This window comes from Lichenostomus cassidix, chromosome 3 (assembly GCF_008360975.1).
Source record: "Lichenostomus cassidix isolate B80296 chromosome 3, HeHo_3.0, whole genome shotgun sequence".
NCBI lineage: Eukaryota > Metazoa > Chordata > Aves > Passeriformes > Meliphagidae > Lichenostomus > Lichenostomus cassidix.
This window is the reverse complement of record NC_139483.1, coordinates 1223203-1239062: the sequence shown is the minus strand read 5'-3', so window position 1 is coordinate 1239062 and position 15860 is coordinate 1223203. Positions and strand designations below refer to the sequence as shown.

The following is a 15860-nucleotide window of genomic DNA, read 5'->3' as shown; positions in this document are numbered from 1 at the left end:
CCAATATAAATATGCATTTTATTTATAACAGAACTTAAAGTTTACAAGTATCTCATCTGCTAGAAACCCACATCAGGAAGCACGTTTTAATTTGATCTACCAGTCCAACATTCTCCTTTCCCTAAAGCACTTTGAAATATGTTCTTTCCACTGAAGTGAAAAAAAAACCCAAAGAAGATCTCTGCCAAGCTAAGCAATCTCTGCAAATTCATCATGTTTTTCCCACACATGCATTTTTGGTTGTTCTACCAGTGAACCAGTTAACAAAAAATCTTACTGTAGGCTACAGTGAACTAGGAAGGGAAAATTCTTGCAGTGCAGCTTTTTATTTTCAGACTGCAGCTCACGTTTGTCGTTACTGTCTCAGGAAATAGTGAGTAAGAGGAAGCACTACCAAGCCCTTTCTGGCCTTGGAGGATAATGCAGTTCCCAGAACCCACATGACTGCAACTCATTTACTCACTGAGATGGGAGAGTAGAGGAAATGTAAACTCAGAATTATGGCACCTCTGCCTGCCAGACAGCGCAGACACATTTCAAAGAATGAAAACCATGTGAAGTGGAACTATTTATACCTTGGTATAAGATGATTATAGTCACAGGGAGCACAATTTTCTGACTGCATAGAATAACTGAGTTAGCAGAATGAGTCCAGGTACACATTGTTGTATGTGCATTTTAGACTGAATTAAAATTCCAGCAGCCCATGAAATCAAACTGACACCATATTTTAATGCTGATCATCAGGGCTCAACTCAACTGCTTCTCAGGAACGTGCATATTGAGAGTTCACAGATCTGATCCCAAAATAAGCCAAACAGCACATCCCTGTTTTAGTAGCAAACAGGAATAATTTTTTGTTACTAGGTCAATAGCTGTTAAAGGAGTTTAGGTCAAATTCAGACAACATTTACTCAATGAAACTAGTTCTTTCCAGTGTCTTAATTTTTGAAAGGCCATTAACTCAGGAAGAACTAACCACCCATCTTCTAAAACCCACAGTTCTCTAATGTGCCTCCTGTTGACTGCTCAGCACAGCAAACCATATTTAAATATCTTGATCCATCCATATCTACACCTAAAGGAACCACAGTGCAAAGGGAGTCCAAGGGGTTATGATGCTTCAGTGCCCCATCAATGGCACCCTGCAGGTGACTGCATTAGTGACACATTGGCTCAAAGACAGTGTCCCAAGACAATGATTTTATCTTACTCACTAGCAGACCTTCATTTTTCAAGGAGGGCTATACTCTGCACTATTCACAAATTTAAAACCATGAACTGGAAAAGGGGTAAGGATGGAATGTTTCTTAAAAGTCTACAGAAACAAAGGAATGGTTACAACAGCACATGACCCTTTTAGGGGATAGAGAAGACAAAGGGAGAAGTTGATCTCTATGTTATTTACACCTCCCCTCCCCTCAAGAAAAGAAGCAGAACCCACTTAGAAGACAACACAGATTGAAACAAAGTGTGATCAGGAACAAGAGCAGCTTGAATGAGAGAAGAGGAGAAGGAGAGAGGAAAGAGGTGGGAAGAGTCTTACAGAAGGGATTCCTGTGAGAAGATAAATGCAGAAGTCCCAAGGGAAAGCAAAAGGAAGAAAAAGAGAGAGGAAAACAAAGTGTAGTCAGGGTAAGGGCAGAGGAAAAAATAAAGCAGGGATGATACATCTCAACACCATTCAAGGAACTGGTTTCCCAGTGCATGACATTGGAGACTCAGATCAGATACTTCTAAGCAGGCAAATGTCATGCACTCCTGTCTGTCCCCAAGTTTTCTGACAGCCCTAACCCCAGTATAAAAGTATAGCAGAAGAAACTCTAGAGGACAAAAGGAGGTAGAGTCACTTTCAAAAATAGGTGCAGTGAAACTGAGCATAAAATTGTTAAACCACTAAGAATGCATGGTAGGTAATACGCATGTCATATATAAAGCAACCAAATAAACTACATAATATCCTGTGTCACCTTTTTATTGTTTTCTTGCTCAGAATCTTCAACAGCCTAAGGGAAAAAAAATATATATACATTACCCAAAGAAAAAGCAATAGCAAGCACTCACAGTAAGGAGAAAAAAATCCTCAAAAAATTAATGCATTTAGCAAAAAGTAAACCCTTTTCCACCTTCCTGCATGGCTCCTCTGTCCCACACATTTTCAAAAATTTGTAGTTTATTCTAAATTTGGGTACACAAGATATAAAACACGACAGCTGCCCAGCCATGGCAACAGGATGAAGGATGCCAGACAGTGAAGCCTAAACCAGACCTATCACTAGATGTTCGGGACAGGAAGTTGCAGGGAAGAATGAAAGAATAACACACCCAGATAAAGCTACCACAATAAAGGTCAGCTGATGTGGATGTGCAAACTGGCAGGCTCTGAAAACTCAAGGGTTTAGGCTACTGTGAACTGTGCTTGAAACTTCCACAGTGGACAAGGCCTGTCTCAAGGTGTTATTTGCAATGGGACAGTCTGGTATTTGCCTTCAACTAAAAGTTACCACTACTGAGAGTCTCAGATAAATGTTGTCTTGGCATTGAATGTACAGAATAAAGTGCAAGTCACTGATCAGCAAAGAAGCAGAGAAGTTACCCAAGGGCATGTGCTGAGGATGAGTGACTAATCTGGAAACAAAAATCCAATCCTCAAAACAGCAGCAACAAAAATAAAACCCAACCAAAATAAAACCACCAAAACACGCAGGTAGTTAAGGTTAGTAAATGAAATTGCCCTAAAGCAAGTAAGTTAAATGAGACTTCAGTGGGAGGATCCATAAAAGTCCTGAAGAAGCAAAGATGTTGACTTCAAGAGATACACAGAAGGCAGGTCTGATGTCTATGGTACTGCTGCAGACATACTGCTATTTTCCACTCCTATACTTCTACCTGAAGTGAGATCCAAAGGAAACTAAGCAGGAGGGAAGAAGTGGCCAAAATACTTGAGTGACAGCTGAGCATGATCTGATAAGGTACCTGGCTTATCAGATGCTTATCACATGTGGGCTTTTTTCTGTAGCAAGCAGCACTAATGCCTTCAGCGCCAGAGCAGGTTTAGCTCTGAATTCCAATATTCTGTATCTAATTACCATCAAGTGATATTCAAGTTACTGAACACCGGCTGATAAACTGTAATTATCAGGTTTGAGTGGGATAAAGAGAACTCTTTCCCTGTCTGCCAGCTGGCTGCCTGATAGAGCCCCCTTGCCACACCACCCCACTGGGAATTATTGTCCTATTTTGCCTTCGTCGCTGTAGGTGGAAGGGAGAACCTACCCTAAGCATTAACCATGAAAAGTGATGCAGGAAAACCCTACAATGAAGACACAGAATGAAGCCCTGGAAAAACACTGCTGAGCAAGGAATCTGATGTTCCACCTCTTATTAGGATTCTGCACCTGAGATGCAAAGTAAAATATCAGGAAACTGCTTGCTGCCTTTAATTAGCATTTTTTATTAAATCTCCCACTTAGTATACTGTTTCCTACATACTGATTCTGTCTCTTCAACGAGTCTATTCTGTCTGAACAAGGCAAGAGTATTTTTGTCTGCAAAGCTTTGTGCTCTTATGTACCTAAAGGTAAGGGGCATCTGGTGAAGATCTCAGGATTGAATCTTCTGACAAGTGCTCTGATGTTTCCACAAAGCAGGTTGCCTTCTGCAACCACCTCCATGGAAAATTTTAACAAAAATATATATGAAAGAAGTAATCCCACCTTTTTGACACTGATGGCAACAGCTTCTTTTTGACTGTAATCATCTACAGTAAGGTCACTTCCAAATTTGTACTCAGGATGAGCTTCTTCTTCCTGGTCAGCTGCAGAGAGAACAAAAAGGATCAGTGCAAAAACCACAGCAACAGCTGCCTTTTTTGCAAGGCACAAAACAAACGACAGATTCACGGATTTGGCATTTTTTAAAAACAGGAATAAAATCCAGGGTTTTAGCTTTCTGAGAGTTAGTTAACTGTGCCCAAGTGTAGTATACTATAGCTAAGGCCTGAGATACTCACAGCTTTGACATGGTTAGTAAGAGAAATTTTATTTGCTTTATTTTTGAAGTAATCAGTAATTTGCCTAGCAAAAGTGCAAAAAGAAGCCTTGGAGAAATAACAAGAACTGATGATAGAGTTGTTTAAATAAAGATCTAAGAAGATGCCAGTGTCTAAGCATCTCAATGCATGCATTGTCAGTCTCCTTGTGTGCCTACACTATAGGGAATTGTTTCCATTTGCTTTTAAGGTGATTTTCCGTTAGAACCTGCAGTAGTCAAAGAAGCTATAAAGTCAAGTAAAAGAAAGAAAGAAAAAGAGAGGACCAAGTGGCAGGCTAAAGCTTGGACATTCACTTTGAGATAGGTCATAGGCCAGTCCTTTGGTTCAGACAATTGCAGACAGTGCATGATTTACATCTTCTGAAGGTGGACATTTAAAACAGACAGGGCTGATCACACCCTAAATATGTGTATTTTTCTCTGCTGGCCACATCACTGGCTTAGAGATAGACATTTACACTGAAGATATCTAAAGTTTGGCAAGAAAAATCCTATCCCTCATTTTATCCCTATGCAGTATAATGCAATAATCCCATTTGATGTTGACACAGGTGTTAAACACAGTGAAAATACCTGTTTTCAAAGCAAAGATCACAACTTCCCATTCCCTGTCTCACAGACAGAGTGAAAATCTGACTTGGTTGGTGCTCTAATATAACTTCCGAACAGCAAATGGAAGCCAAAATTATCTGGGATGAGGTGGTAAGGGCTGGGGTCTGTACAAATGGTCCTGCACTGAGCCCAGACCTGCTGCTGCTGCCACAGACCATGGGCATGTGGGTAAGGAGCACCCAGCCCACTGATCTAGCAGCAGGCAATGTCTGAGAGCCCTTCTTGAGGAAATCCTCACCGCTTTCTATTTCCTCTTCATTATCATCCTCCAGGATATTTACAGGAGCAGCAGTTTCCCCAGCCTCCATCATCTTTTTCAGAGCATCAAGCTGTTCTGTGAATATGAAAAATAAAATTAAATTAGTCAGAACATTTAACAGTTTATAGCACAAGGAAATACAAGAGAACCATCACAAATGGTTCTCTGATCCTCAGATCTACTTCTATTTAATGAGTTCTCTGACTTTTCAGCTAGTAATAGAATTTTACAGAGTAAAGACCATCAATAAACACAGATTGTTGTTAGATCTGAAAAATGGTCTGTAAGGTCTATGTCCAAAACTCACTGAAGTTAAGAAAAATATTTCACAGAAGCACAGACTCAATTAGGTTGGAAAAGGCCTCTGAGATCAAGTCCAATCTTTGAACACCACCTTGTCAACCAGAGCCGAGTAATGAGTGTCTGCCCAGTCTTTATTTAAACATCTCCTGGGACAGTGACTCCTCCCTCTCCCTGAGCAGCCCATTCCAATGGCTAATCAGCCTTTCTGTGAAGAAATTCCCTCTAAATTTCCATAGACTTTGAAGGTCTTTGGAGCAAGCATATTACTTCTTCACTGAATAAACAGACATCTGATCTTTGGTGCTTGATCCATGTAAATGGAGGCAAAGTGCTTGAATTTTCAATTGTGTTTCCATGTGCATTTCAGTTAGACAGGAGCACAACCATGTATGACTCAAACCAGTGCAAGGTCTGGGTGCTTATCTTTGGATGGAGAAGGACCAGGTTTTATCTTTACTGCCATACTGGAAACTAATATAGCAACATATTTGTTACTGAAAGGAGATAAATATCAGAACTGGCAACAACAGCAAGAAGAGCAATTTGAAATTCCATTTCATTTCATGCTTATCCTGGAAAAACACAGCAATGCAAACAGACCAGTATAGGCAGAATTTACAAGAGATTCTATCTGCCTTATATTTTAGCTCAACCAGCAGTCTGATAAAAGTCCCAGGATTACATTTCTGGGTCTGTCTGTGCCTGTGCAGCATGCTGATATCAAGGCCTAGACTCTGGCACTCACATGAAACACAAGGGCAAACAAGATGTTATTTACATATAATTCATATTCTTCCAACATTAAAATAGAAACAATTTGAAAACTTTAGTAATAAACTCTATTTGTAGCAATCTGGACTTTTGTTTATTTAATATTTGACGAATGTAACTTACTCTTTTCTACTTCAGGTTTCAGTCTTTTATTCTTTATGAGAATCTTTCTTTTAAGGTCATTAGGAGATGGTAAGGCTTTACCTTGTTCAAGCTGGAAAACAATTCAAAGAAAAACAATTCAAAGAAAACAGCTATTTGGCCACTCTGTATCCCTGTTTGGAATTTGGATTTTAGGACACCAATACTAAGGGACAGTGAACAAGCAGTGCCACTTCAGGCACAACCCCAGAAGGTTGTGTGACTGCAGTGATACAGTCTCCTCTGCTTCCTCTCTATCCCAGGGGAAAGCTGTGCCCAGTAAAGCTGCTGGATGAAGCCAGCCCCCAGGTCTCCAGCCTGTGCCACCCTGAGCTGCACTGATCTAAATGTTTTCCCCCCTCTCCTGCCTAGCAGGGGGCATGGATGTGACCTGCACCTCTTCACCAGAGGAATTCCCACTTTCCCTCCCTCCCTCCCTCCAGTTCACACAGCCCAAGCAACAGCTTAGCCTGTTATCATTTGATCTCTAAATAAGTCACCTTCTATGGTCCCCTCAAGCTGCAATAACCCAAGTGAGGCATTCCACACAACTCAGAGAGTGGGAACAGACTGGCATCGGGGAATGGAAAACTACCCAGTCCTCAGCTAGGTAATGAGGACTGGTTTTGCCAGCAGGGTCACAAATTCAGTATTTGTGAAAGGCAAAGGGCAAGTTTCACATACACAAGGAAGTTCTAATAAAAGGTTTGTTCCAGTTTGGAGAACAAGAAAAAATATTATTGAGAAAAGGGAAAACAAACACAATCCCATTTTAAGCCCCATCACATCAATGAGGCTAAGAAACAGATTTGGGTACGGTAATTAGCACTCTCTCCACCTCAGACCTAAGGCTAAGAATATTATTTAGGCAGTTGCTGGTATAGTCACAGAATTTTCTGAGTTGGAAGGGACCCACAAGGATCATCAAGTCCAACTCTCATGTGAATGGCCCATACACAGATTCAACCCACAACTGTGGCATTTTTAGCACCACAATGGACTGGGGTTTTCAGTGAACCCAAAATGATACAGGAGTAGAAGGTATTTTCGTAAATAGTGACAATTCTTAGAAGAATTCTTATGTCTAAATCCAAATCTGAGCTACACAGAAAAAACCAAAAGAACAAAGCATGACAACTTGAAACCAAATAAAAGCAGCAGAGCTGACAAATAACAACCTAGCGAAAAAACTAAAACCATATGAACCCAATCGCAGGAGAATGGGTGCAAACCTCCTCGTGGGAGGGTAAGAATTCTCCACAGCCAGAAGGCCGGCTCGGGCAGGGAGTTTCAGCACCTTGGCTGGAGAGAACACACGTTTGTTCCCGAGAGCACTGCGGCTCTAACGCCACTAGATGTCAGTACCGCAGAGCTCCTTTATGCCAGCCTTCCAGGGTGCCAGGCTGCATCCCCAAACAAGGCCATACTTGGATGCCCATTTGGACAAATACTTGTTTTTACTTCAAACCAAATCCGCTTCATCTGAGTGCCATGTTTCTCCTAAGTCTGCCCCCCTCAGCCACTGGCCCAGCTTGTCAGGATCCAAGCACTGGGAAAGGACATGTTCCAAGCTCCTCCTGCCATCTCTCAGTGTTTGCTCTGTGAGCAGCTGGGGACTGAATTCACCCACGAGAAGGAAAGGACACAAAATGCTGAAGGCTCAGCAGTGCAACAGTGCACAGGCAGCTGAGGCCTAATACTGGGCCCTAAGGTAGAAGCATGGCAGCCTTTGGCCACCTCTATTTTAGGCTTCCCAGAGAGCTGCTGGAAGCTTCTCGTGAGGGATGTGGCAGAGTGCTACACACATTACAGGGAAACATTGCAGATTTAGTTCTATGGGATGCACTTTTCTGGGCAACCACCTGATATTCAACAAGCCCTGTGTGCTGCTGCCCCTGCAATATGCAAGGAAAGCCAGGAAAAGCAAAGCTCTAGGGATGCTAATGCCGGGAGCCCCCTTTGCCAGGGTCACACAAAGCTGAACGATAAGGCAGCATCCTCCTTGCTGTGGTGCCCTACAGCATGACAGAGCATCTGCAGGTTTTGGGTGACTGCTGGCACACAGTGAGCTCATTGTAAGGAGCCCGAAGGCCTGGAGGAGGAGCTGCAAGCACTGTGTAACACGATGTTAAAGTCTCAAAAACTGTGCTTGCGAAAGTGTCTGTTGTTATCTCCTGCCATGGAGGAGAGTGGATTGCATGCAGATTACAGTGCACTTGATAGTCCAAATGAGACTGCAGGAAACTCTTGGAGCTTAATTTGATTCTTAAGGCAGTAGTGGTGCCACCTACACTGCAGGACCTGATCCGGAGCATGAAACATGCAACGTGCAGCTGAAAGAAGAGGCTTCTTCAGCTGAGACCATGCAACTTATGATTAATTGTTTTTTAACAGTGACTGGCAATTTCAGAGTGAAATATGACTTGCAAAGACAATGTATGTGGCGTATTTTATGTAGGTGCTGAGATTACGTCACATATCAAGGGGGGTTATTTGCCCAGGCTGCTTGCCAGAGCCCTGCACAGAAGAGATTAAATAAATCAGATAAAGACAAGGTTGTACCAAAAAGCACAGCCACCCAAATCCACTAGTCATTTCTGGAAGCACAGGAACAGCACTAAAGGTGATATGATCTCAGTTTATCATCTCTTTTAAATAAACTAATTTAAAAAAAAAGAAGAAGAGACTGGCAGATATTACATACTGGATGTGTTTCTAGAGGCTGCTTCAACAGGAGATCTCCAAAAAGATCTTCACAGTATTTTGACATCTTGTACTGTTGATATTTGCTGGAAAAGATTATGTCAGTTGATTTTTATATACAAAAAAGAAATCAACACAGAAGAATAATACTAAGTAATGTAGACATCACAAATTATATACTGCCCACTTTGTTTCAACAGAGAAGTATTACTTTACCGTAATTATACTGTCAATAAAAGTCTATGATCTGACATAGATGAATTTAAAAAGACCAAAAAGGTAAAATAACTGAATCTCACACAGCTAATGGAACATCCAAACACATGTCACAGCATTACCACAGATAAAAATATTGCCATTATTAAGCTAGATAAAGATTGATTAGTATATTAACAGTACATTAAGTGACACTCAGTATGCCTGCATACCCCCCAGTTTTGAAGTATAGCGTAGTATTTTAAACTGTATCATCTCTCTCAGACAATGCACAACTTAAAAATTTGAAATGGGCACTACCTACCTGCAGTGATTTTCAAATGAAAGAATGACAGGGTACTCTGACGTAACAAACGCTGTTTCCTTAATGGCTTGAATTACATCCTATAAAATGCAGTAATAGGATTCAAGTTAGAACAGATCGAATTAAAACGTAACAAAAGGGATTTTTTGCTATCCACCCCAAACTGAGAAACTGGGCTGTGTCTCAAATGTGCCAAGTGAAGTCAGAAGAAGAATGAACCTGTGCCCCTGATGCTCCACAAGAACCTGGAGTCCCAACAGGAGCCTCCCTGCCCCTGCAGAAGGATGGCACCTTCACCCACAACCATCAGTGGATTGGCTGCTATCACCCATTACAAGGGAAAATTCCTACTCCAGAGCAACTCCTGAATCTTCAGGCTTTTCCCACAGCTAAGGAACTTCTCAGACAACAGAGAAGATATTTATTCTGTGGTGCAAAGAGCCCCACGATGTGAAAAAGTGGATCCTGCTTGGATTCTTGTCCAGGGCTTCCTCTTTGGTTGCTGCCAAGTGTAGAGGTCAGGCATTTACCTTGAACAGAATGTCTGTGCACATCGCTTTTCCATGGGTTATTATTGGTTCTTGGTCTTCACCTTTGCCATCCCAACAGTCCAGCTCAACACACCTAGAGATCCAAGAAAAATTAACTTCCTTAGTGTTTCACTGCAGGAGACCTACCTGGGACATGTTCTGAGCGGGGATGGTCAGAGCAGTAAGTTGCAAATCAGTTCGGGGCATTGCATAACTGTTTCTAAGCTGTACATGTGTTATTTCAGACTTTGGATATACCACCTTAAAAATGGCATGTGTGGGTCAATATATTTTCATCTGGACAACAATGTCTATAGCACTATAACATCCTTCTTATTCTCATTCTAGTACGTCAGGAAATTAAACAGGAAATTATAAACTGATTCTCATTTACATACCAACTTCATAATTATAAAGCAGAAAGTCCTCTGAAATTCTTCAGCTGTTATTTTGACATTTTGAGATCAAACTTCTGTTAACTTTCTCACCAACTCTCTCCTTATATCAATTTCTACACCCCACTGCCTGGAATTATTTTTGTGAGAAAAGTAAGATTCTTAAAAAAAATACAGGTGTTTTCATTTACCAGAGTAACATAATTATACAGTCAGTTGTACAATATATCACCACCAAGGTACATTATGTAGGTTTAAAGTATTAGATTCACAAATATTTATCTCTTGCTTCCAACCTGCATCCAGCCAAAAGCACTTGTCTGTACATCTCCACTGAAGACTTGCCACCAAACTGCCTGCCTGTTAAATACGTATTGTGAGAGGAACTGATGAAATAGTGAGCCAAAGGATGGTCCATTTCTTGATATAATTCCAAACGGTCTAAGAAAACTGGGGCATTTTCATCTGACATCAAGTATCTGCAAAACCCATCACTGGAGATGACACCTGGAAGGAAGAAGAAGGCATAGTAAATTACTACTAGAATTTATAGTCGACAGGAGTCAAACCATCTCACAGAGCAGGAATCCTAGCACAAAACCTGTTATTTGCATGGGTTCCTGCAAGCAAACAGCTCTCCCCCTTCCTCTGCTCCAGCCTGACCAGCAACTGGTGCAAAATGTGCCATTAGTGCCAGATAACCGAAGAAAATGCCAGGTGCCCACCACTCCAAGACCTGATGTCCAGCACTCACCATCAGCAGACCAAAGGCAGCAAAAGGATGTGAAGAAGGCAAGCAAGTAGTGACATCTCCTCAGAATAGCCCCCAAAAATGTGATCTCTGGGACTTTCTAAGTGAGGGATTGGGAGCTTGCATGGACCAGTCTTTATGGCCCTTTGCTCTCCCTTGCATATTTAGTCCTGTGCTCCATTGCTGTTAACCAGCTTGTACGGAGACTGTTCCCCACTGACAAAAACATGGGGATTTGTACCTGAAAATGCTTGCACAGATTCATTTACAAAACATCAGGAAAATCTAAAATACCTTCCAGTTTACTGTTTGAAATACAGGTTAACATCTTTGTAAATGAAACTGGAAATCTACAATGAACATGGGAATTCAGAAGACAGAATTCGTAACACCTCTCTTATCTCTCTGCTGGTTTATGCTTCAATGAAGTATGAAAAATACAAATCAAGGGGTAATTTTTAGTGAAACCAAATTAAGAATAATCAGTATGGCAATTTCGGTTTTAAAGGGGCCAAGAGTCTGAAAAATGAAAATAATCTGTGATAGGGAAGAAGGGATTACTCACAAAGAGCTGCTGCAGGCAATGGTTACCTGGCACTAATTTGGACATTTCTTTCTCTGAAGCAATTTATGAACAATCAGCTATTGTTAAGGAAATATTCTATTTTTATTTTCTTTAAGCAAAAGTTCTATTTTTATTTTCTTTATTTTTCTCTTATACAGAGATATGGAGTGACCACAGTTTCCATTCTACTCCCAACTTTCTGAAAAAAATCCTCTACTGGAGCTGAAATTTTCTGTGCTTGGTGTCAGCCAGAGGTGAACTGTTCCAGAACGTTTTACTCAAATCCTCTCAGCTGATTCTGAGTATGAAAGAAAGAGGGCAAAAGGGAATTTTCAACTTGAAGAATGGTTTTATTTTATTATCACTAAGTGCTTTAAAGCAGCAGCACAGATAATACAGCAGTTTTATCTCAGATGATACATACTTCTAGTGCATTGTCTTGGAAAAATGTCATGGGAAAATGTCATAGCTGGATGGATGTTCTTGACAGACCACAGCTGAGACCTCAGCAACTCCACAGAGCTCCATGTGTTCAACAGATCAGACTTTTATTTTTGACTCGCACTCACCAGGTGGAAGAATTTGGGTTTGTAGTGTTCCCAAGCAGGCTCTGGTTACTGAACTGCCCAGCATTAACTTGTTCAGCTTTACTTACTCCTGTCACTGAAATGTGACTGTGGAAGAGTCAGCTGCTTATCGCTACTGCCTTTTGTAAATCAGCCTTGTTTCTTAAACTACACGATTTAGCAAAAAACAACAACAACAACAAAAAGAAAAGTTGTCCTCAAGTATTTTGCTCAACAGCAAAATTTTATTTAGGAAGGGAAAAGAAGCTGAAGAGAACAGTGACTGCTGAGATCCCTGGAGGAACACTGAGAGGGGACTTCTGCTGTTTTGTTATTCTCCATAACCCCATCCCTGCAGAAGGTTTTCCACATTTATTGAAAACCTGGTAGAAATAAAAATCAAAACAAGAAGCTATATAATTAGCCAATGTTTCAATTTTTTTTTTCCATTTTGGATTTATTTCCACCTTCACAGAATATGTTTTTACACCTTCCATCCTAAACAGGTGGCAGCCACGTTAGTGGCACCTTCCTCATGTTGGAAAATATTTAATATACGCTAGCACGAAGAATCAAAGATGAGTATCTTTAAAAGTTATGAATAAAATGTGACAGAATTTACAAAAATCAAGTAATTAATACTCAGAGAATTTATTTCATGTAAAGATGGAGGGAAAGCCACAGGCTTTACTGGGGCAGCTTTAGGCACTGCCTCCTTCTGTTGCCTGCTTTGCACATCCTTCACATGCAGTGGCAGCACTGCTGGATGTGTAAATCCATAAGCCTAAATGTCTGGTGAAAGAGGATTCCTGTTAGGATGGGCTTTGCAAAATTGCATTCTCCTCTCTGCTTGCTACAACAGCAGCAACCCAGCAGCAACAAAGAGGGCAGGGAGCACAGATGGGGAAAGCAATGTTTTCCATTTCTGCAGTTGATCCCAACACAGCTGCTGCAGCAAAATGGGTAAGAAGTGGGAACTGTTCAGCCACTGAGACCTCCAACACTCCCAGCAGCGCAGGACATGAGCAGCCCAAGAATGGCTTGCAGGTACCTCCTGCAGCCTTGCCCGGAGAGAACGTTTTTCAACTCACCCACACAAACCACCCCATTCTAAGCCAGGCTGCTGCCCTCAAGCCCTAGAGAGGTTATATTATTAGAAGGTGGATTCATATGGCCATTTCTTTTTCATTTTCACAATATCTGTATTTTGCAGAGCTTTGCAGTCTCTTTGAGACCTTGATCACAGCCATTTGCACGTTGCCTTGCTGGAAGGAGTCTCTGCTGGCATTTACTCAATCCCAGCCTCTCCCTTTTCTATCAGGATTTGCAAACACACTGTAACCTGGATCAGGGAAATAATCCTTCTGAAAAAATACCTGATTTTGAGGGGGAGGTATGTTTTTCAGCAGAGCACTTTTCTGGTTCAGTACCCTGGGAGCAACACAAGTGCTTGTCCACAGACCACAAGGACTGTAAACTCCCTTTTAAAAGTCTGGGTGCTTCAGAACAAATTCCCCAAATGCCTAAACCCAGAGAATACTAAATTCCCTTCCCCATTTACCTTTCCTCTTCAAGTCTTCATCTGGCTCGTATGTCTCAATTATCTGCATTGCTCTTTTTGTGTCATAAAAGGGAAATAAAATTTCATTGAGCCGAGGATCTCGTTGATGCTAAGGTTAGAAAACAACGGAATTCAGCAAAACAATATAGTGCATGGCTATCATCCAAGAGTATTTCATTACTGCAGATGAGAAAGAAAGAAGTGGACATTTAAAAAAAAAAAAAAAAGCAGCCCTAAAACTTACAGACTATTCAACAGCCACTTCAGCATCAGGTAGAAAATGAACCTTATCTTTCCTAAGAAACCTGAGCAGTTTGATCACAAAAGTATTCAAAAAAAATCCAATGCAATCATATAACTGATATTACTCTTGCTTATTCATGAAAATAATGACTGCATGTGGCATCTGTGCAAATGAGATGTTGAAAATAAATAGGTCAATGTCTCTTTGTAAATTCTCTCTCTAATCCTTTTTTCTAAACTGACAGACTTGACTGGTGGCACTGTAATCACCTCTGCAAAAATGCAAGTCTTACACAATATCTACAGGTAAAGCAAAAAAAGTAAAAGCAAAATAAAGCTATACTATAATTACAGAATTTGAAATCTGAGTTTAGAAATATGCAAGTACTGTTGATTCATGGAAACATCGTGTTTTTTACTATTCAAAAACCAGCATAGATTCTTAGAAGGAATATGCACAAGAATTTCACAGCATCATCTCTTCAATTCACAATATTTTACAATATTAGGATTTCATAATATACCTAATGTTTAGATACAATTTAGCAGTGATTTCAAGTAGACAAAGTTCAGAGTTTTTATGTTTTCACTTTATAATGTGCTATGTAACTTTGTTTTTTCTCCATGCTGGATTAGAGCTGCACACTGTGTGCCTGATTCTCCATTAAAAGAAAATTAAAACCAGAATTGACGGAGTAGTGGCATGTAAGCAGATGCAACAAAACAAAGAAATAAATATGACTGTGAAAACACTCTTTTACCCCAGAAGTTGCACAGTTTCCAAGCTCTAGTTTAAGCAGAATTCAGAGATGTAACAGGCCACCCCCATATTGGCAATCAATAATTTGGAGTGGACAGGATGGTGTTGACATGGCTTACACAGCCCTATCAGCATTTGCTGTAATTCCTTATGTGGAAACTTTTTTGACTATTTTTTTTTCCATGAGAAAAGCAATATCCAGTCCAAAGCTGAACCTCTTTTCTTACAACCAATTCATTGGTGCGTGTGCTTAATTAACTCCAAGAAATTACAACCAATGCCACTGGAATCATGCAGTTAAGGAGGGATCTTTCAAGGAATGCTACTGGCAGTCTGCAGCATCTAAACACAGCAGTTTTGTTGGGGCCAGATGAGCTGTGGGGATAACGGAGTGAAACTCAGATGAAACACAACATGAGAGCAGATGGATGCAGGACATGGCTTGCTCAGCAGCACACACCAACACCACCACAACACTGGCATGCAACAGTTCCACGGTGACAAAGGACAAGGCTTTATGCCATTAGTGACAATGCGCCACCCCAAAAAAATTGTAAGAAATGTCAGGGAAGGTTCTTTGCTCAAGAAAAGGGCTCTTCCCCACTCGCCTTCGTCTACAGTTAGTCAATAAGGAAACAGAAGAAAATAAATGGGATAAAGCAAAAAGTCTTCTCTTGAGAAAGAGTCCCTGAGTTATCAGAAGGAGCTAAGAGCAAAATAATCTTCCAGCAGCAATGATCATTGCTCGTTACCAATTTTCCATTGGGACAAAAGCATATAATTATGTTCACTTTGTTTACAAAATAAAATAACATTAGCAATTGATAAAGATTTACTTTAAAAAAAGTGAGAATGATCTCTAGTGTCTCTTGGGGAAACGTTCTGCACCATGGAGCTTGGTGGCACAGGGAAGTTGTAACACAAAAGCAGACCAAAATTTAAAGTGGGAAGTTTCATCTAGAAAGATTGTTTTCAGGGCTAATTGCACATGTCCAATAAAGTAGTATTTGATTGTTCTAGTTACCACACCTGACAGGACACTCACACCAGGCATTCCCAACCATTGACTAAACACATGGGGAGAAAGAATGCCCAGAGGGTTTTGCAAAGAGAGAAAGCTCATTCAG

At 40.8% G+C, this 15860-nt stretch overlaps 1 protein-coding gene across 13 annotated transcripts in view; it reads right to left on the bottom strand.

The window, feature by feature from the left end:
• The window catches only part of PLCB4 (phospholipase C beta 4), a 185525-nt gene that overhangs the window by 44980 nt on the left and 124685 nt on the right, over window positions 1-15860 (bottom strand). For 11 of the 13 annotated variants that reach the window (XM_085053980.1, XM_085053984.1, XM_085053977.1 and 8 more), the window contains 9 exons: window positions 13731-13839; window positions 10584-10794; window positions 9893-9986; window positions 9363-9442; window positions 8844-8928; window positions 6122-6212; window positions 4904-4999; window positions 3717-3817; window positions 1971-2006 (listed from right to left, as the gene is read on the bottom strand). In XM_085053980.1, the coding sequence (XP_084910106.1) occupies window positions 1971-2006; window positions 3717-3817; window positions 4904-4999; window positions 6122-6212; window positions 8844-8928; window positions 9363-9442; window positions 9893-9986; window positions 10584-10794; window positions 13731-13839 (903 nt within the window). The remainder of the gene's footprint in view (window positions 1-1970; window positions 2007-3716; window positions 3818-4903; window positions 5000-6121; window positions 6213-8843; window positions 8929-9362; window positions 9443-9892; window positions 9987-10583; window positions 10795-13730; window positions 13840-15860) is intronic. The other 2 variants (XM_085053988.1, XM_085053990.1) reach the window with 1 other exon arrangement.